Source organism: Prionailurus bengalensis, chromosome A1, assembly GCF_016509475.1.
Source record: "Prionailurus bengalensis isolate Pbe53 chromosome A1, Fcat_Pben_1.1_paternal_pri, whole genome shotgun sequence".
Lineage (NCBI taxonomy): Eukaryota > Metazoa > Chordata > Mammalia > Carnivora > Felidae > Prionailurus > Prionailurus bengalensis.
Window position 1 is genome coordinate 134,689,067 of NC_057343.1, and position 22,395 is coordinate 134,711,461.

The 22,395-nt window shown below is 39.2% G+C and overlaps 1 protein-coding gene across 15 annotated transcripts in view; it reads left to right on the forward strand.

The window, feature by feature from the left end:
- The window catches only part of MAST4 (microtubule associated serine/threonine kinase family member 4), a 567,241-nt gene that overhangs the window by 470,968 nt on the left and 73,878 nt on the right, over positions 1 to 22,395 (forward strand). For all 15 annotated transcript variants that reach the window (XM_043591561.1, XM_043591586.1, XM_043591535.1 and 12 more), the window contains one exon: positions 18,842 to 18,911. In XM_043591561.1, the coding sequence (XP_043447496.1) occupies positions 18,842 to 18,911 (70 nt within the window). The remainder of the gene's footprint in view (positions 1 to 18,841; positions 18,912 to 22,395) is intronic.

A 22,395-nucleotide genomic window follows, 5' to 3' on the forward strand; every position in this document is an offset into this window, starting at 1 on the left:
CACGAAACTGAAAATCTCGAACTCGAAGCTCATAAAATGTGTTGTATTCAGATGACATAAATAATCTACAATACCCAAGAGCATTAAGTGTGTAAGTATTAAAATTAATAAAAGTATTCATTAAATGGATTGTATCCAAGATGAATATATAGCAATTACTCTTGTATATTACCAGCTGTAATCAGAAATGATAAAGAAAGGAATCAATTTGTGATAGCATTCCACTCTCTTTTCTCATACCCCCTTTCCCACCCAAAGAATGGGGCATAAATACCATGCCTTTGAAGTAACCATAGAGACACTATTCATTGGGGAAGAAGCTAAATATCCTAATTTCCCCTAATTAAATTACAGTTCTGAAGCAATTCTGATCCACATCCTCTTGATTATGCACGTGTATAACTATTTTATTGGAAGCATCACATTCACTCTGTAGTTTAAGCAGAAGAGGAGTTTATTAAGGTATATTAGGTGGCTCACAGAATTTTCAGGAGGGCCAGAGAGTGAGCATTGAAGGTCACATAGCCTGGAAAAACACGCAGACTGCATCATGGTACTGTGCAGGGCAAGCCCTGGCTACTGGTGTCCCTGGTTCCTGAATTCCAGAAACTCAGACACTGTTGCCTGCACCCCCTGTGAAGAGGGGTGCCCCTGCCACCACTTTTCCCACAAAAAGTAGTTACTTTGTCACCAACTTCCTTATATGGTCTTCTTTTGAGCCAAAGTTGAGTTTACCAATGAGAGCAAATGGGCAAAGCTTTGCCTTTGCTCTCATTGCAAGGACCAATTGACTTAATTGGCAAAGCTTGGCCTTCGCTCTCATTGCAAGGAAAGCTGAGAGTGTGGGTGGTGGCACAATCTTGGGAGGCAGCCCTGGTGATATGGGAAATCCCTCTTTTATAGGAAGGCTTCTCAGAAGATACTGGGTGAACATACCAATGACACATACTTACCATGGTAACTGGACGTAATGACTCTAAAGTACATTTGGAAGACTGTGTAGATACATTTGGCCACGTAAATTCAGGGAGCTGGACCTGACTCCCTGAGATTAGCACACATCACAGGGTGATGACAATGCAAGCAGTCATTCACACATGAAATAAAAATTGACAGGGATTGATAATGATATGCTGAGGGGGAACATCACACACCCCTGAGAGAGTTTAACCAGCAAATGTTATTGGGAAAATTGGCCATCTCTATGAAAATACGTGAGGTGAGCTTCCTTCATATGCCGTACTAAAATGATTTTCATACAGATATTAAGTGATCTATAAAAATTAAACCCTCAAAAGTAAAATTAATATGTACATGAGTATTTTACTTAGGATGAGGAAACAATTTCTTAGCATGAAAAAGTGGAAGAAATTGCTAAGGAAAAGATTGATAATACAAGTATATTAAAAGCTTAAAATTCTTGAAAAAAAAAGCTTAAAATTCTGTAAGTTAAAACCACTATAAAAAGTTAAAACAACAGTAAGTGAGCAGATATCTCCAGCAAATATAATGGGCAGAAGTTGAATATTATCAAGTTATAAAAAGCTCTCTTTAAATGGATGAAGGAAAAAATTGTAATACCCACCTACATAGGCAAAGGACATGGACAGCTTACCAAAGAGGAAGTAGAAATGACAAGTAAACACATGAAAAGTTTGATCTGACACTAATCAAATAAATGCAAATCAAAACAATGAAGTACCAGTTTCGCCTGATTTGCAAATATAAAAAAAGCATAGACACAGTGATAATAATCGTATCTGGTGATGGTGTAGCTAGATGGGTATGCCTAGCACACTAATGTAAGTTCATAATTTTTTTAGCAAGCAGTGTGGTATTTTGTCAACACTCAAAACAGTTTCTATCACTTGAAATATTATTTGCACTTCATGAAATATAATTGAAGTTAATCAGAAAAATACTCAGAAATACATATTTAAGGATATTAATTGCAGCATTACTTATAATAGCACAAAAAAATGGGAAACACCCTAAATATTTAGTAAGAGGACTAACGCTTACCTTGTAGTCCATCTGTATGACGAATAATTTGTAGCCATTGAAAAATCATCACAGCGGGGAAAAAAAATTTAATGGCGTGTGAAAATTATAATTACAACCTAGTCATTAAAGAACAGGATACAAAAACTGAATACGGTTTGTGATCCTATTTAAAAGTACATTTGTGGGGCACCTGGCTGGCTCGGTTGGTGAAGAATGCGACTCTTGATCTAGGGGTCATGAATTCGAGCTCCACACAGGGCATAGAGATTTCTAAAAAAAAAAAAATAATAACAAAAGTATGTTGTGATGTACACACTATCAAAAGAACAGAGTAAAGAAAAATACCACATTACATTAGTAGGATTACCAGTTTCACTTTTATATTTTCTTTTCTAAGCCCTCTACCATGAGCACCTTTAGAATCAGGTTTTAAAAGCTATTTTAAAACTGAGCAGTTCCTTTTCTGTGGATTTTAAACATTCCACGAGCAAAATCTCATGTGCATATTGCTTCTACCGTCACCATCTGCCTTGAGTTTAAAGCAGTTAAACAGTTATATGTTTAGTATTTTCCAATATTAGTAGCAGTGCTAAAGTTACCCCCTCAGTCTAATTTATCCTTACTCACCCCCACAGCGGTGATGTGCATATGCTTCTGTGTTCCACCTAAATTCACCTAGAAAAGCATGTATCTGCCACAGAGCAGCATAGGATCTGTGTGAAGATTGGAGTGGTTTTTTTTTTTTTTTTTTTATGACAAATATTGTTAAATAAAAATGGCTTCGGGGCAAGGGTGCGTGTTCTGTGCTTTAATTGCCGTTGGAAAACATTATGAAACTATTTAGCAGAACTTCTTCATTTTCTAGTTAAAAAGATGTTCATTAGAAGTATCCTCAGTAAAACTGGTTCATGCTAAGAATCAAAATATTGTAAACCCTCTAGCCTGTGATGGAGAAAACAGTTTTGTCCTGTTGTAGCTTCTTGTCATAAAACGGGAAACCTATCCCTTACTTACGCATTGTCTTTGATCTCATCCATATTCCACCTGAGAGCACATTTTTAACTAGGAGGCTTTTAAGTCATTCTATGAAGTTATGAGCTATTATAACATTTAAAATTTCTTCCTTTTAGAATTATAACTTGATTTGAGTTAATAAACCAAGTGTGGATGTTGTTATTCATGTTTATTTTATGTCTCAGGGAGACAGAGTCAGCAAATCTTACTCCATTTCTCTTGGGAAACTAGTTCAGGTCCAACGTTGGCTGAGATTCACTGATGATGTACTGGGCATGACACCACTCCCGTCCCGCTCCACTAAAACCATCATTTCCCAGGGTCAAATCCAATGATTGCTTTTGTAAAACAGTGTCATTCAGCCTGAGCGTCCTGCACAATTTAATGTCAGGAACCGTTTCCTACGTCTTGAATATTTCCCTTCCCTTGATTCCTCTAATTCTTCTGTGTTTCCATTCTTCTTGTTGGTTCCTTTTTTGTGTCCTCATCCATTTTAACTGTTAGAATCCCCTGGGTTACTCCTTTTTTGTCACCCTGTGACAAGTGCTCCCTTTACCAAGGTCTGCTGCTTTGTGCGTGTGGTGATTTTTCCTACGGTTGTATCTTGAGCCTGAACATTGCTTCCGAACACAGATGCCTGTTTCTCTTTGCTGGAGCTTTCTCCATATGAACGTGTCCCACCAGCACCTCAAATCCAACTGTTGCTCAATAAGCAACTTTATTATCGTCAATTCTGTTCTCACTTTTGGCCATGTCATCATACCTGGCCACCCAAGCTACTAGTCTCATAAGCATCTTTTGTTAGATCTTTCCTGCTAAGTCTTCCTTTCCCCCTGAAATGGGTTTCACCTCTGACACTTCTCCTCACCCACTAGTTCAGGACTTTTGCAGTAGAGCAAGGACTGGGCTCCCTCTTTCTGCCTGTTCTCACTGCCTGTGTCCACCTCCATGAAATTTCTTTTCTTTGTTGAATTTTTTTTTTTTTTTTTTTGGGCTCATGAACATAATTAGTTCTTTCAAGAAAAACATTGATGGTTGGTCATGACATACACTAGGGTAGTGGTTTCCCAGCGTGGTCCCCAGAGCAGCGGCAGCTCCTGGAACTAGTTATAAATACAAAGTCTAAGGCACCAACCCATACCTACTGATCGAGTAACTACGATGGTGGAGCCCAGTAATCTGTGGTCTAATTCTCAAGGTGATTCTGGTACACTGTGCAGTTGAGAATTACAGCTCCATAAGTTCTGAAGCCTGACTGCACAGAATCACCTGCAGAGCTTTAAAAAATACCAGGTCCCAGACCAATTAAATCAGAAACTCCATGTGTCTGACCTGCCATCAGTATGTATCTTTTTGAAAGTGCCCCAGGGGATTTTGATACATAGTAAGGTTAGAGAACAACTTAATCTATAAGATCCACTTTCTTTGGCAGAATCCAAAGCAGTGTTTCTCAAACTTGAGTGCACATTGGAATCATCTGAGAAACTTTAAAAATGATCCTGCCCCTGGGGCGCCTGGGTGGCTCGGTCGGTTGAGCGTCCGACTTCTGCTCAGGTCACGCGTGCTCTCACAGTTGGTGAGTTGGAGCCCTGCGTCAGGCTCTGTGCTGACAGCTCAGAGCCTGGAGCCTGCTTCAGATTCTGTGTCTCCCTCTCTCTCCCTGCTCATGTTGTGTGTGTCTCTCTCTCAAAAGTGAATAAACTTAAAAAAAAAATTTAAAAATCCTGCCCCATCCCCAACCCCCATTCTGATTTAATTGGACTGATAACTGCTTTGTCATTGGCAGGTTGATTTGTTTGTCTTAATGTTCCCTGGGCTATTTTAATATCAATCCAAGGTTAAGAATCACTGTTCTAAAGTCAGGATTCTGAAACTTTAGTGTGCCTGAGAATCACCTGGAGTACTTGTCAAAAATAGGGACTCCAGGGGTCCAACCAGATGCCGAATCACCTGGAATACTAATTAATTAATACTACTATTAATTAATTAATACTACTTACAAGTATTAATCTTCATCCATTCTCTATGTTCCCCACCATTTGCTGCCCTGCCCTGCCCTAATTTCCTGCAACTTTCCTTTTATGACATCAAACTACTTGGCATTCTTTAAATGTGCTTTGCTTAAATCATTGGGAAAAAATGTAGTTTGTTAAAGCTAGTAAATGGTCTTTAATCAGTTGATTAGTCATTTAGAAAGGAAATAAACTGGACTGTTCTCTCAATCCATACACCAAATAAATCCTATATAGATACAGAAAAAAAATTAAAAAGAAACCATAAAGCACTAGAAGAAAGTATGGCTGCATTGAGGGAATAATTTGGAAGTGGGGAAGGCTTTTCCAAACAAGGTACAAAAGTTGAAAGTCATAAAGGAAGATGGTTGATAAATGTGATTAAAAAAAGATTTCTCCTTGAAAAAGTTAACCATTACCAACATTAAAACATAAGAACTGGGGCACCTGGGTGGCTCAGTCGGTTAAGCTTCTGAGTCTTGATTTTGACTCAGGTCATGATCTCGTGGTTCGTGGGTTCGAGCCCCACATCAGGCTCTGTACTGGAAGTGTAGGATCTGCTTGGGATTATCTCTCTCTTTCTCTCTCTCTGTCTCTCTTTCTGTCTCTCTCTGTTCTTCCCTGTGTGCATGTGTGCATGCTCTCTTTATAAATAAATAAGAACAAATGGGAGAAACATCTTCAGTGTATTGACACAGTTGCCTCAGTGTGTATAAATACAATAAAACAAGACAAATCAATAAAAAAAAAAGACAGAACAATTCAGAAGAATGAAGTAAGAGCCAGGTAATTTGTACAGAATGAAACACAAATGGTTAGCTAACATAATTAAAAAATGCTCAGGTTCACTCACAACGTAAAGAAATGCATATCAAAACTACGATGCCACTAAAATCTTAAAAACAATTCAGCATTGGCAAGATTGAGAGGATGTGGTGCCCCATATGCTACTAGTGAGAGCATACATTAGTGCAGTGTCTGTGGAGAGCAATTTAGCTATCACACCAAAGTGGGAAATGGACACACGTTTGGACCCAGCAGTTCTGCTTTTAGGAATTTAGTCTTGGAAATAATCACGTAAGTGTTGTTGCCTCACAAACTGTAGGCCCCCCTGCAAAGAGGGGAAGGAGAAACTGAAGAAAGAGGCCACTCGACATCAGTAAGTGGCAGCTTTAAAAAGCCAGGGAACTTCCTTACAAGGCTGGCTAGAGGGGCCTCAAGATGGGTAGTTCTGTGCGTCACAATCAGAATCTTACAAGCTTATCTGGATGACTTATGGGTTCAGTCACGAATTGAGTCCAGTCATTCTCAACGCCTTACTCTGTCTCAAGGCTGTATCCTCAGAACAGCTTTCCCTGTGCAAAGGGTACATTCCTAGGATAGGGGAGGGAATAAGGAGCCTCCGATTACCTGGGTCTAGTTTCCAGGTCACATGGCGGTCACATCCTCAGAATGACCTCTGTAGAAAATATTCACAAGATACTCACTGAATCATCAAAACACTGATATCAGTCTAAATATCCATTAATAGGAAACTAAGTAAATTATGGTTCAGGGCATACTGGAGTTTTATTTGATGATAAAGCTGATGACAGAGATTTAGGTGTGGTGACAGAAAGATGTAGATAGATTATTAAGAAAAGCAAATTTAGAACTATACATATATCTGGCATGGTATTATATTGGGGGATTTTTTTTAATATTCATAATGCATGCTTGCACATCTATATGTGTTTCTGGATAGATACATACCCTGTCAAAAGAGGTTGCAACTGAAGAGTAAAACCGGTGTGGGGGGGAGAGGGGGGGCGGGGTGGAGATAATGAGTTCATAATACATGTTTGAATGAATCCAAGAATGAGAGTCAGAAGTTGGGACCTATTTTTGGTCTTTATTGTATACCTCCCTGAACTTTTTTTTTTTTTTTTTTTTTTTTTTTACCATGTGTATATAATTGCTTTTATAATAAAACTAAAGTAGGTAAAATTAAGCTGTTCTCTTTGGTACCCTGTCCCTTTGTTCAGTTTCCTCTGAACTTAGTCTTAAAAGTCTCCTTTAAGTCCTTCATCTACTACTTGCTCTGGAGGTTCAGCTCAAAGGTCTCCTCTGTGTGGCCACCCATCCATCTTCTGAATTCATGGCTTCCTCAGTTTATATCACATAAGTACAGTATCTTACTATGTTATGTTCTGTGTTTCTTCCCTGCCTGATGGGTGAGAGCATTGTGGTCAGGGATGGTCTGATTCATCTTTCTCCAAAAGCCACCAAGAGTCTTCTTCTGATAAACGTCTCAGTCTTGTCTTTTCTTTATACATATACATATTTTTTAATGTTTTATTTATTCTTTGAGAGAGAGAGAGAGAGAGAGAGAGAGAGAGAGCACAAATAGGGGAGGAGCAGAGAGAGAGGTAAACAGAGAACCCGAAGCAGGCTCCAGGCTCTGAGCTGTCAGCACAGAGCCCGATGTAGGGCTCGAACCCGGGGACCACAAGATCAAGACCTGAGCCAAAGTCAGATGCTTAATCTTCTGAGCCACCCAGGCACCCCCCACCTTTTTCTTTTTAGTTTATTTGTTTATTTTGAGAGAGAGAAAATGTGTGTACAAAAGCAGGAGAGGGGCAGAAAAAGAGGGAGAGAGAGAATCCCCAGCAGGGTCCACGCTTACCACAGAGCCTGACACCCAACTCGATCCCACGACCATGAGATCATGACCTGGCCCAAAATCAAGTTGGTTGCTTAACTCATTGAGCCACCCAGGTGCCCCGTGTCTCATTATTTTCCTCTTGAGCCGCTAAGCACTGGTCTGCGTTACAGTCACACTTCGTCTGACACTTGAAGTGATTGGCCATTTCCAACCCCTCAGGTATTCTCAGAACACGAAGCTCTAATTTCACCGCAATCTCCAGAATTGCCAATAATCCGTTTCATCCGTCATCACTGCCAACATCAGTTGAAGGAAGTCACTGGTATCGATTACCTTAGATTTAATGGATCTAATGAAGGATCCAGCATATAGTGGCCTTTTCCCCCGCTGAACTTTATGGAGATGTTATGGATAGATAACCTATATAACTTTAAGGTGTATACCATAATAATTTGATATATGAATATATTATAAAATAATTACCACAGTGAGGTTAGTTAATATCTTCATTCCCTCACATAATTATCTTTTTGTTTTCTTTTCTTTTTTTTTTTTTTTTTTTTGGTGTGTGGGGATAACATTTCAGATCTGTTCTTTAAACTTTCAAGTATATAATGCATTATGTTAATTACAGTCACTGCACTGTACATTAAATCCTCAGAGCTTACTCATACCTAGAAATTCATACCCTTTGAACAACATCTGAGCATTTTCCCCAGCCCCTAGTAGCCTCCATTCTACTCTGTGCTTTTATGAATTGAGGTTTTCTAGACTCTACATATAAGTGAGAAAATACAGCATTTGTCTTTCTCTGGCTTATTTCACTTAGCACAATACCCTCAAGTTTCATTTTTGTTGTTGCAATAGACAGGGTACCCTTTTTTATGATTGAATAGTATTCCTATATATATAAACCACAGCTTCTTTGTCCACCAGTGGACACTTAGGTTGTTACCATGTGTTGACTATTGTAAATAATGCGACAGTGAACATGGGGTACAGATACATTTTTGAGATAGTGATTTCATTATCTTTGGATAAATACCCAGAAGTAGTGATTTCATTACCTTTGGATAAATACCCAAAGGTGGAAATTTTGGTTAGTATGCTATTTGTATTTTTAATTTTTTGAGGAACCTCCATACTGTTTTCCATAATGGCCGCACCAGTTTACATTCCCACCACCTAGGCACAAAAGTTTCTTATTTTCCACATCCTTGCCAACCCTTGTCTCTTGTCTTTTTCATAGTAGTTACTGCAAAACACGCGAATGATATCTCACTGTGATTTTGGTTAGCGTTTCCCCGATAATGAGTGACGTTGAGCATTTTTTCATGTATCTGTTAGCCATCTATATGTATTTTTTGGAAAAAAGGTCATTTAAGGTATTTGCACATTTGTTAATTGGGTTGCTTGTGTTTTTTGTTACTGAGTTGTATGATCTCCTTATATATTTTGGGTGTTAATTTCTTATCATTTAGATGGTTTGCAAATATTTTCTTCCATTTGGTAGGTTGCCTTTTCGTTGTGCTGAGTGTTTCTTTTGCTATGTAGGAGTTTTTTAGTTTGATGTAGTCCTATTTATTTCCTTTTGATTTTGTTGTTTGTACCTTTGGTGTCACATTCCGAAAATTGTTGCCAAGCTGATACCAAGAGGCTATTCCATGTTTTCTTCTAGCAGTTTTACATTTTGTGGTGTTGCATTTAGTTAGGTAAGGATTTGGCACGTGATTTAATATTCCAAAACTTATACCTGTTATGTAGCTCATTTTTCCTTCAGAGAGCCATAGAGACCCTGTTGTGCTGTTGAAGAAGACTGATCACTTTTTCCCCTACCTCAATACACTTCAACATACCTGAAGGGTCCGACACATTGTAATTAGTAACTGTGGCCCCTTAAGATAGTGACTGTCTAAAGGTTGGCATTTGTGCAGAGAGAATCAATGAGTTGTGTGTGGCTTGAAGCAGGCTCCCCTCACCCTACCCATCAATAACTTATGAATGTATGCTAAAAGTACCATGGATGCATATATACAACACAAATAAGGACCTGAATGGACACATCTCTGTCATGGAGAAGACCAAATCATGTTTTTCTGTAAGGAGGAATGATAAGAATAATTGCAGTGGTCTTATTTTTGCTTCTGATAATTACATGTTGCCTCGGGGCCCCTGTGCATTGATTTCAACTGTTCTAATAATTGTAAATGTTCCAGTATTACATGACCCGAATACTGGTGTTCTGCCTATGAAAAATGAAAGGAGATAGATAGTTTTAAGGCTAATATCTCATTCATATACTGTTAGGTGGTGATTGAAATGAAAACCGGTATTCTAGCTTTGAACAATCAAAAGATTAAAGTTGATAGTGAACGTGAAACAAGATTATGGTTAACGAAGGGTTTTTTTCCTTACATTCTATGGAGACTTCTGGTCTTAATCTGGGAACATAGGAATGATACACAGCTAAGCTTGGGGTGGAGGGAGTGTTTCTGTTTGAGAAGAAGGGAGAAATTCTGGAAGTAATTGAGTGTGGAGGAGGGTAACAGTAGGATTTGGGTAGAGGAAGTATATGATTTCTTTGATAAACCTAAGAGGAAACCTGTGGGCAGGTGGGATTTCCAGAGTGTTGACATGGTAGGATGCTCTTTGTTTGGTTTGATAGAGAAAGAATTTCAAATCTTACTCCTTGGAGTGAATCTGTAAAAGGGACATTGAACTAGTGTACATGAAACAAGAAGGAGGGAGGTTGCCTTATGGAAAGAAATGGAGAAGTGGAAAAAAATGCAAAGCTTCCTGGTTAAGAGCTCTAAAGGGCAAATGGAAGTTTTGGATCTGATTTATATATCGTATGAGCAAATTCTAAGCTCATGGTTCCCAATTCTGGCAACATTGTACAATCACTTCGTTAAAAAAAAAAAAAGCATTAAGACCTGGATATCAGCATTTTTAAAGCTTCCCAAGTGATTGTCTTATGCACCCCAAGTTGAGAACTGTTTATTGATCTAAGGGTATGAAAGAGGAGAGTGGAAGAAAAAAATACTAAGGCAAAGTCTCAGGACCAGGGAATTTCCAACATTGGGATGGTTTCTGGGAACTGAGCGTCACAATTCTGATTTGTTAGATACTTGGCACATTGCATATTGTTTTATAATGAATCAATAGAATTGAATGTCTTTGATTCTTTGAAGTCTGAACCTGTTTCTGGAGTTAGAAACTGAAAATGCTTAGGTAACTCTTAAAAGAAAACACTAAACATATTTTGCTTCTTTCACATAGACTTCCTGTGTACGAGAAGCCAAAGAAGCACTTAGAATTAGTTAAATGGGGCCACCTTAAATTGCACATGTATTTTTTAACTGTAAGAGCTGAAAAGAAAAAGTTTATAATAGAGAATACATTTAGATTATATTTAGCAAGTTACATGGATGTGCACACCATGCCATTTAATACTTCCTCTTTGACTAGAAATTACTAAGCAGTTGAAGCAAACAATCTGAGAGGAACCAATTTCCTGATAGCACCCTCCTCTCTTTTGTAGGTAAAAAGGGAAGAAATGCTTTGTATCTAATTATGTTAAAGAATTGAAATCCTTTCATGTAAAATAGAAAAAAAAAATGCACACCGTAGGTTACATTCTTTAACTCCATCTTTTATCCTGATTCAGATATGAATTAATTATCTAAGATGAAGGAATGCATCAAGTTTCATAAAATTGCATGAACCTTCAGAATATGTGTTGCACTGGCTATGTTCTTAACTTCCCTTTTTTTGACCTTAAAAATGCTACTCAGTAACTTTAAACAATGGCTAAAAATAATCTCTATTGTGGGAAGATGAATTACTGTAGATGGGAGGAAAACATAAAGTATCAACTTTCTTCATCACTCTTGACATTCACCAGTCTTTACTCGGGATCACCTTGAGATGTGACATCAATTCAGAGTAATAAGGAAGGGTCAATGAAAAGCTAAAACATTCTCAAGAACCCATTATAACACATCTCCAAGGGCTTTGTGTCAATGCCGCAGCATTTCAAATAGAGTACACGAATTCCAGAGAACAGCTTCATGAAATGGAGACAATAGGCATCTGCAAGAGTCTTATGACATAGAAGTTGACCTGTTACTGGATCTCTCTTTTACTTCCTACGTGTTTCCCATGCTGCACCCTCATCACTCATTCCTTAGAAAGCGTCATGTGTACATTGGACAAGAATCTGTTGTGACACAGTATATTCTCCACAAGGTTTCATTGTTGAGAGCTCACTTTTAGTAAGTAATTTTGATACATTTAAGGACTTTGGTTTAAGAAAGTGTTTTTTTTTTTTTTCACATGAATTTGGATGCAGAATTGGTTTTTCAAGGTGAGTCTAGAGCTGGGTGATGTATAGAGTTAGCTACCTCTATCAGATTTTTGGCTCTTTAGGTCTTGTTGGCCTCTTTATCTATTGTAGCAGGTAGCTCCAAGCTCTGTGCATAAAAAAACCTAATACATAATCATTGAGTTTTAAAAAAAACTGTGTGTTTCTAGTTTTCTATATTGTAAGGACTAGGTTAGGCACTGAGAATCCAAAATAGACTTTCTGTGTATCTACATGTATAACTAGAGTTCATCGTCCACCAACATTTAGAATTAACGATTAGAAGAAGAGAGAAAGGGAATAGAGTACATGTTGTTAGATTCCATTTAGTTTCACCCCATGGTGACAAGTAACAGAATGATTGAAGTTATCATTACTCAGACTTCATTGTTTAGCCTGTAGAATTTTTCTTCTCTATAAACCCTTCACCAGCACTGAGATTTGAGTGTCTGAAACAGATTAAGAGTATTCAGTCTGCTAGGCACTAAATAATGTGAACTGGAGGGGCACCTGGGTGGCTTGGTCCGTTGAGTGTCTGACTTTGGGTCAGGTCATGATCTCACAGTTTGTGGGTTCGAGCCACATCAGGCTCTGTGCTGACAGCTCAGAGCCTGGAGCCTGCTTTGGATTCTGTGTCTCCCTCTCTCTCTGCCCCTCTACCGCTCACACTCTGTCTCCTGTATGTCTCAAAAATAAATAAACGTTAAAAAAATTTTTTTAAGAAATGTGAACTGGAAAAATGTTACTTGCTTTCAATAACAAAAACTATTAGAGAATTTTTAAATATTTAATCAATATAAATGTTATGTGAGAACTGCAACTAAATATAAATTGCATATAATATAGAACATGAGTGCATTTTGATAGATTTGAAATTATTTGAGGTGATGTCTCTGTAAGTAAAAGAGCATAAAGCCTACCCACATAGTCTGTCTTATACTCCCAAGCTCTTTCCTCCCTTGGTTTTCCTCATCTCAGTAAATGCCACCATCTACTCTTTTCTTAGTCTTGAAATTTAGGAGTCCTCTTTGTTTCTTCTCTTTCCCTCATCATCCCACTCAATCCACATTTTCAGCCAGTCCTATTCATTGTCCTGCTAGACACAGCTAGGATCTGCAGTTACCCTGTCCAAATTGCCATCATATCTTACCTTATCTGTGCGAGTAGCCCCCTAACTGATCTCCCTGGTCCGCTCATGCCTGCTTAGAGCCATCGGTCACAGAACACTAGAAGGATCTTTCTAAAATGTAAATTAAATCTTATTATTCCCTTCTATGTAGTAGAGGATTGATAAATATTTATTGAATGAATTAATCAGGGAGATGCTAGTGAATAGTGATACTGGCTACTGGAAGATCAATAAGCAAGAAGGGACAGGGAAAAGCAAAACAGGTTGAGAGAGCCCATATTTTGTGAAAACTTTGGTTCATTGTCTATAATGCTCTGTTTACTTGAGAACACAGAGAAGTCTACTTTCCATTTGTTGGCCTGCTGTGGACACTTCACAGCCTACCCAGAGATAATGCCACTGACGGCCAATCAAGGTTTTTCTGTGTCCACTTAGATTCTAAACAGCTGCCCAGCTTTAATTAATATCCCACAATTTTATCTGGAGAGGAGCCAGTTGCTGAGACAGCTGTCTAAGTGAAGGGAAGATCTTTTTTTTTTTTTTTTTTTTTTTCTTGTGTTAGCTAGGTCTGGTAAGATGGAGTCAAAGTTCTCAGATGATTGGGACTATTGTTTCTGAAAGTTCACTCAGCCTAAGGTTCCTGCATAACTGTTCCAGTGCCCATCTTATCTGTTGGCATCCGTGTTGGAAGGAGATCCTAGGTTGGATTCTTTCTAGTTTGCTCTTAGGGCTTACTTTAGTGTGTGTGTGTGTGTGTGTGTGTGTGTGTGTGTGTGTGTTTAAAATTTATTTTTGAGAAAGAGAGAGACAGAGCACAAGCAGGGGAGAGGCAGAGAGAGAGATAGAGACACAGAATCCGAAGCAGGCTCCAGGCTCCGAGCTGTCAGCACAGAGCCCAACATGGGGCTTGAATCCACAGACCACGAGATCATGACCTGAGCTGAAGTCGGTCACTCAACCAACTGAGCCACCCAGGCGCCCCCTGGTCTTAGGGTTTAAAGCAGTGGCAGTGTGTTGCTGAGAATCTCCTGTGGAGCGATAGGAAACACGGTACTGATTGTTGTAGTATAAAACGGCACAAGTCATTTAAGCTGATCATCAAGTAATGACAACAAGGACTCAAATGGGGGCTTACTCTTTGATCCACCAGGAGTTTCAAATGGCAATTATCATTAATTCTTGGATTCCCTCAGTCCTGATAGAAAATCAAGGCAACCAGAAACTATCATTTTGTGAACAGACAGCTATTAAAAGCACATTAATAATCTGTAGTGGGTATAGCATATGCCTTTTAAAAAGATTTGCAGCTTGTTTCTCTGTGGTGAAGACACAGGACTTCTCCAACCTAATTACAAAGCAATCAAACAATTTAATTAATCTGGAAATCACTTTCTTAACAATAACTGCCTCTACAATGAGGCACCCTGTGCCGAACCGTTAGGTAAAGCCCCAATTTGTTATATTGCTTGTATGTTGGCCATTCTAGCCCTCCCCCCAACCCCACCCCCGGGATCAGAGAGTTAATTACCTACCAAATGCCTGACCACTACTAAGGTTTACTTTACCAGGTCAAAAACATCAGCGGCAATAACAACATCCTATAAAGTGTCCTAGTGCTCAGACATCCAAGAGCCAGCAAATCCCTGGGAGCAGCAGGATTTGAGTTATAAGCAAGTGCTGCACATATGGGCAGAGAATTAACTGGCACCAGTTTTCGCTTGAGAGTCTCTCAGGTATTGCTTTGCAGATGGGGGGATGAATTCAGAGCGCAGTGCTGTGAGGAGTGAAGGTCATGTGTAGGACGCCGGTTTCAGTCCGTCTTGCTTTTTTATCCTGGGGACTCGGTGTGCACATCCCTGGCAGCCTGGTCCTCATTTCATGAGTTAAGAATACATATATAAGATGTGCTTTTTTTGTGTGTTCTGGTTAGTGGTATTTTGAGCACTGTAAGGCTTTAGAGACTGAGTAGGTAACCTGGAAATAAGTTTTTTAAAGTTTATTTATTTATTTCAAGAGAAAGAGTGCATGCACGACTGAGGGAGGAGCAGAGAGAAAGGAAGAAATCCCAAGCTGACAGCACAGAGCCTGATGTGGGGCTTGAACCCATGAACTGTGTGCTCATGACCTGAGCCGAAATCAACAGCCAGATGCTTAACTGACTGAGCCACCCAGAAGCCCCAGAAATCAATTTTTATTCAAATAAGAACACAGACTTCAAAGTTTGACTGCTACTTTCTAATCTGCTAATCTTATGATTTCTCCGTAAGGAACATTGAGGAATATTCTGTAATAATATCTACAGGATAATCTACAGAATACTCATCCACCCTTTTCATCTCCTAGTAGTACCATGCCACTTCTCTCTTCAAATTCCCTACTAATGGGCAGTCGTTGTCCCACAGTGGGTAGTCAGTCACCCGTAGTCTACCCATATTGGAAATGTTTGGTCACTTGTAGTCTGTAATATTTTCATTACTTCATTTCTGATCCATCACCAATTATGCTAGGTTTGCTCACCAAAATATTTTTTCTGTTGGCCTTTCAGGTCCTAATCTCAGCACCTCAGCTCCTCTTCTTTGGCCGCTCCTCTGTCCGCCTAACACATTTATGCCATCTGTTGAGACATCTATTGAGGTTAAGACATCTATTGAGGCCCTCCTCTGGTTAATACCAATAAACGTAGTTCACAACTCATTGGCTCTACCAGTGTGATTCCCCTACTGCCAGAATATCTGTCTCTACTGCATTGCCCTACTCCCTTTGGGTCGTTTCTGTCTCCTTCCTGAGGTTCTTCCATTTCTTCTCTTGAGCTTCCGGAACCGTCTTCAAATTAAGCTGTAGTCTCTTGTCTTTAAGGAATTGTCAGATATTCTAGTTCAGGCCACCATCATTTTCTCTAATATCCCATACATTTAAGACCCTTTGTGATAGTATGTGGGAGGTGTGTGTGTATACACCTTGGCACTTAAATCTAGATCTGCCATAAAACAGGAAGAAAGATCTGTTATTAGCAAGATTTTGCAGATGGCTTTGTAGTCTTAAGTTTCGGAATTTGCGTTTGATTTTACAGCAATGTAGTGGATGAGAAGAAAATGAGGAATATTTTCAATCGATTGGCTTAGAAAGGCAGTACAAGATGCAGAGGCAAAACCCAAAGATTGAAAATGGTTAATGGTTGGGGTGCCTGGGTGGCTCAGTTAAGCATCCGACTTCAGCTCAGGTCGCAATCTCACGGTTTGTGGGTTGGAGCCCCGCCTCGGTCCAACCGAGGGCTGACAGCTCAGAGCCTGGATCCTGCTTCAGATCCCGTGTCTCCCTCTCTCTCTGCCTCTCCCCCACTCATGCTCTGTCTCTTTGTCTCTCAAAAATAAATGAACATTAAAGAAAAATAATAATAGAACTATTTAATGGTAGCCTTGATTTTTTTTTCATTAAGAGCAGAAAATTAACCTATCTCTTTATATCTCTGTCTCTACCTGCTCATCTTCAAAGTGAGGGTGTTGCCATGTATTGTAGGATGTTACATGGCTTCCTAGGGACCGCTCATTAAAATCTCTAAAAGTGAGAAGAATTTTAAGTTAATTCCTTGTTTTTCCCTTCTTTAGATTCTTAAAAATATTTAATAAGCTCTCTCTAGTTCTAGTTGATCTCATTATAATTTCCAGATGTAGTGTTCCCTTTACAAAGAACATGGGGCTAAGAATTTGGTGCCAGGTTTCATTATTTATTCTCAATGAATTGGGTAGCAGAGATTGTTAAACCTCTCATACCTTGGCTTCCAACAATTAACTGTTTTGTTTTTCCTAATAATTTAGGAAATCTATATGGGGTGTGAGCAAAGTGAACATTTTTTCCCCCAAATAAAAACTACACTAAGATTTTTGGCATTAGATTCATTTCTCTTTAGGAAACAAAACTTTTAGCCATGTTGAATTTTTCAAGATCTTTCAAGGCTGTGAAGAGTGATATATAAGCTAAGTTGGGAAGAGATGGGGCAGGGAGAATCAAGGCTGTTGGGAGAAGTTGACGGAACTTAATTTAGCTGTGTAGATAAATGGACGGAAAGAGTCCTGGCTTACTGGATGGCAAAAGCAGAATCCATTTCTCCAGGGGCCCAAGGAACAACAGATGCAAAGACATGATAAATTTCATTGCAGCAGAGGGAAAAATGCTTCTAGATTCTCTGTCCATAAAGAAATGGGCTTTTCAGCGCTTCCTATTCAAATGGCTTTAATTGTGCTGTCTGTCATAAAGTAAATGGCATCTGTTGGAGACATCACTGTAAACTTTGCAACCTTAAGTTAATTGAAAAATTTCTGGTAGGGGTATAACCAGTCCAGAAGTCCTCAAGGTAACACTAAACTTATTCTCTTTAATGGGTTAGTCTGTTCTTTTTTGCACACAGGTTATAAATTGTTTACAGCTAGGTACTGACTGGAACATGGAATCTTGTATGCCTCACACCTAACTACAGTTGTCACTTCCGTTATAAAATCAGTAATGTGGGAACTGGCTGGCTGTGAAGGATTAAACAGATCTTCCTGATTTATTTTCCGTGTTTCAAGATCGTACAAGCTTAGTTTGCAGCTTTCCCTCACCTCCTTATTTAAACCAGCTACAATTCCATCCGGTCCTCAGATAATTCTGCCAGTCTAATTAAACATGCAGAGGGAAGCCGGGTGGTCTGGAGTGTCCTGAACTGCCCCTCACCAGCTGCCTGCCAAGCTTTCTCAATGATCAGCAGCAGGTTGAGTGTTCTGATGGAGAAAGTAACAAGCCCCCAAGGAGCTGCTCTCTTTACAGTGAGCGGTCTGTGCTTCCCCCCCCCCCCGCCCCCCACAGAAGGATTTAAGAACAACCCCTGCCAGCCTTTGTGTGATAGTGGCTTTTAAAGCCTGCCTGGCCAGTCACAGCCCAGATGCTTAGGAGCAGGGGGACTGTTGAATAAAATATTGATAAGGGCTAATCCTGCTGGGCCACTTGGGCCATGCTGAGAGCAAGCTAGGTCATTTGGCAGGCGAGAATTCTACCACTGAACCACCCATGCACCGAGCTGGGTCGTTTGGGAAAGAGGTCCAGACTGCTGGGTTCTTCCCAGGATTTTATGATCAGTTCTGACATTTCCACCTTTAAAATATGTACCCTGGAATACAAGGATTCATTTTCCAGAATTCAGACATGTACTCGGTTTCTGTTAATAAAAAAATACTAAGGCTGCTTTTTCTAAAGTAGAGAGCCCCTCCCCCCCCCGCCACACACACACAAGTTGGAGCGTACACTTCTACTTCCATCGCCTGTTTAAAATGTTAACATCTGCAAGACTAAGAATCAAGACACATGTATATATGTTATTCTATAGTCCTGAAATACTGAGGTTATTAATCTGTGGAAGACTGCTGCTTGGTGGTGGGTGAATGTGCTTATTTGTATACCTGCGCACTTGGAACGCTGTGCTGGGACTCAAGCCCATTTGCTCTCCCGCCCCCGGCATACACACACACACACACACACACACACACACACACACACACCCAGCCCTGCTGCCAGCAAAACTAAAACATTCTTGGAGATGGACGTTTGACAAAAATGTACAGAAATGCATTACTTGCAAGAAGATGATTCTGGATGTGGGATAGGAATCATGTTGTGATTTTTCCCTCTGTTTCTCTTTACAGGAAACAGCCCTCAAGATAGTCCAAGAAATTTCTCCCCTAGTGCCTCAGCCCATTTCTCATTTGCACGGAGGTAAGGACTTCCTTTGAATTGAATAGAAAAGTGTTTTGTAGAAGATCCTGTCTCCCGAACCTCACTCTTCCTCATTCCCCGCTGTTCCCTCCTGTACCTCTGCCTTCTGCCTGTGTGATCCTACCCATCGTCATATACGGCTTTCTCTGAAGCTCCCTGCCCAAAGATAGCTTTGGACCACTGCAAAACTTTGTTGTAAACACTCCTGCTTTAAAAGTTTAATAATGATATCTGACTCATGCTGGAGTTACATGGACCTCTCTTGGTCCTTTCCTAGATGGTGGATTCCCATTGAGGGTAAAAAATGACTGTTTCCATTTCTTTCTCTTATCGCCGGTGCAATGCCTTGTGCTTGATGTTCAGCAGATTATTACTGAGTTATCTGAGCTTACATTATAAGGATTTGATTGATTTACATGTCCTGGTGCAACTGTTTTTTGTTATTGTTGAAATACTTTTTTTTTTTAAAATGACCTTTCTTGGGGTCGCAGAGTATAAAGTCTAAGATGGCTCTTTATGTGAGAGAGTGAAGCTACCAATTTAGTAATCCCCCTATGAACTATAGGACATTTTATGTTTTCTCTTCCTATCTTAGTTAGAATTTGACACCAAGTATTGAAGATACATGTTATTTCTGGGTCATTCAGTCACAAGAAAGTCTTGTTGTTCAGAGGATCATGGGCATGTGATGTAACATCACACCTTTTTTGTTCTGGATCTTCTACTGGAAAAACACAGAGAACAAAATGCCCCTTCAGCTATAGGTCTCTGAATATTCAGGACAGATTCAGTTTATGGTCTGATTGTCCTGCATATTTGCTCATTTTTCTCAGAGACCTAACTATACCATGAAGTAGACTAACATAGCACTAATAAAGACTTGTGTGTAGGTTAAAAAAAAAAATGGTTTTAACACATGTTACTAAGCAGCAAAACCTGGAGTGTCCTCACTGCCATTTGTCAGCACGTAATGCATTTACATTACTAAATCCAGAGAAAAGGATCTGTTGGCAGTATTTTCAGAATTCTCTGTAATTAAGATTCCCTTGTAAATGTCACACATTCCCCACTATGTGGTAAATGCCTGTGTGTGTAAGGTTCCAGGCTTCACTGTGGGCAGGACACAAGAGTATAAGACATGCTCTCTAAGGAACTTGAGACCCCCCCTCCCCGCCCGACTTTTGGCCCTTTTCCAGCTTTTCTTCTTTTAGCAACTTGTTTTAAGCACTTAAAAAAAAATGCGAAAATTAACAGGTCCCGCAAAGCCTGTGTTTGCCCAGTGAATATTAATTCATGATAATGCTGCTACTCTAAGTGGAAAAAAAAAAACCTTACAAAAAATTAATAAACAAGAACCCACCATAGCCTTTAAAACATATCTCTTAAAAGAATGCATTTCATCACATTAAGTAGTAAGAAAAATGCAAATCTCATTACAACGTGCATTTAAGCATGACAGAAATCATAGTCTCTTCATCCTGCCTTATTTATAAAAATGAAGAAAACCTGATAATTAAGTGGGTGACTAGAGGATAGGTCAGTTTGGTTTCTATGCTATTTAACAAAATACACAAACCCCCAGGCATATGCTAGTTTTTGACCAGTAAGCCTTCAGCCATGACACAAGATGAGCACAGAACTCTAGCCCATTTTGCATGAATTTACAGATGGACCTCCCTCTACAGTCTTCAAAAAGTATTAATTTCAGTTAGGACATGAGTGATCATCTTTTTAAACTTTTATTCAAGTAAACAGAATCCTACATTTGCTATGAAAACTCAAATTGGTGTATTTTTATATAACCTCTGGTGTGTCCGTCTTCCATCTTAAAGTTGATTTTTATTAAGGAGACATGGAACTCGTGGGTCTCCGTTCCCTTCCATTTGGTATGCATTTTTGAGCCTTTAAGAAATAATACCATTTTTGAGGGTCTCACATTTTATTATTTTGTATATTCAGTTCAGTAGAGAAGAGATTGCTATGTTTTTTAAAACTATTCTTGAGTGAAGGGATAAAGATCATGTTTATTAATGTTTTCTTATCTTATATATGTAATAATAACCCACCAGTAGACATCCCCTGTGATGTAATAGTTTAATTTCAGGCTGGAAAATATGATACTCGCTTGCTTTCTGCATCATCTAATACATATATTAAAGGTAAAATTCTCATACTGGTTTTTTTTTTTACCACTGTGCTAAAAGGCTGAAAATGAGCATTATAGTATAGTAAATATTTTTATTTTGCTAATAACTGTGATACTGATTTACAATCCATCCGATTACGGAATTAACATTTTTTTTCCTGGGTGAGAAGATGGAGGTAATAACATTGTTCTGCCTTTCCCGGAAGGTGTGGGACTTATTTGGGAACTGCTTTTACTTAGGTTGGAAATATGGAGCCCTGAATACATGCCATAGGTGTTTCCTAGTTGGCTTGTTGTTGCTTACCAGAGTAAATCTCAGAATGTATTTGCACAAGCAAATTACTAGAACTCAGCAATTGCCTGCTGAGTTCAGGTCATAAGACGCTTGTTGAGTGCTGGCATAGTTCAGCTTGTTCCAGGATCAACCAGAATGTCAAATGTGTCACTCCAGGTGACTTATAACAATTAAATAAATAAATCTTCTTCCTCTTCATACAATTATAATAGCCAGGTTGATACTGGGACTTTTCATTCTTTATTGTACACTGTATTAATCTAAATTTTTGTGAGTCATGTTGAAATGCTGGGTTTTTGTGCCAGTCTTTTTGTATTCTGTGTTCTCATCTGATGTTTTTCGCTTCTTACTTTTTCACTTAGTTTAACATTGAGAGATTTTTACCCACAGGAGAAAAAAAAAAAAAGGAAAAGAAAAAAAATTACTCTTTAAAAAAGCCTTGTTGCTTTGGCAAGGATGAAGTCTGTCTTCCGATAACATTTTATTGGTAGCTACTGCAAAGAAAAGACAACATTGTTAGCAGGATCCAAATTGCACTTGTGTGATAGCCTTCTTGAAAAAAGAGGGCATGGGGCACCTGGGTGGCGCAGTCGGTTAAACGTCCGACTTCAGCCAGGTCACGATCTCGCGGTCCGTGAGTTCGAGCCCCGCGTCAGGCTCTGGGCTGATGGCTCGGAGCCTGGAGCCTGTTTCCGATTCTGTGTCTCCCTCTCTCTCTGCCCCTCCCCCGTTCATGCTCTGTCTCTCTCTGTCCCAAAAATAAATAAACGTTGAAAAAAAAATTAAAAAAAAAAAGAAAAAAGAGGGCATGCTCTCTCTTAAGTACTATATGTAGCGTATATAGTAACAGCTGATGTGCAGTTGACATGGTAATGAAAACGCAATGGTCTTTTGTGCTCCATTTGAGTAAATAGACACAGAGAACTTGGGGAACTTCATGAGACATAAATTATTTCTGGTCCGTGGATGCACAGGGTAGTAAGTACAGTCTTGTTTAAACATCTTTTAGTTGTGTATTTTCCAGAGTAAGCAAATGTAATTTA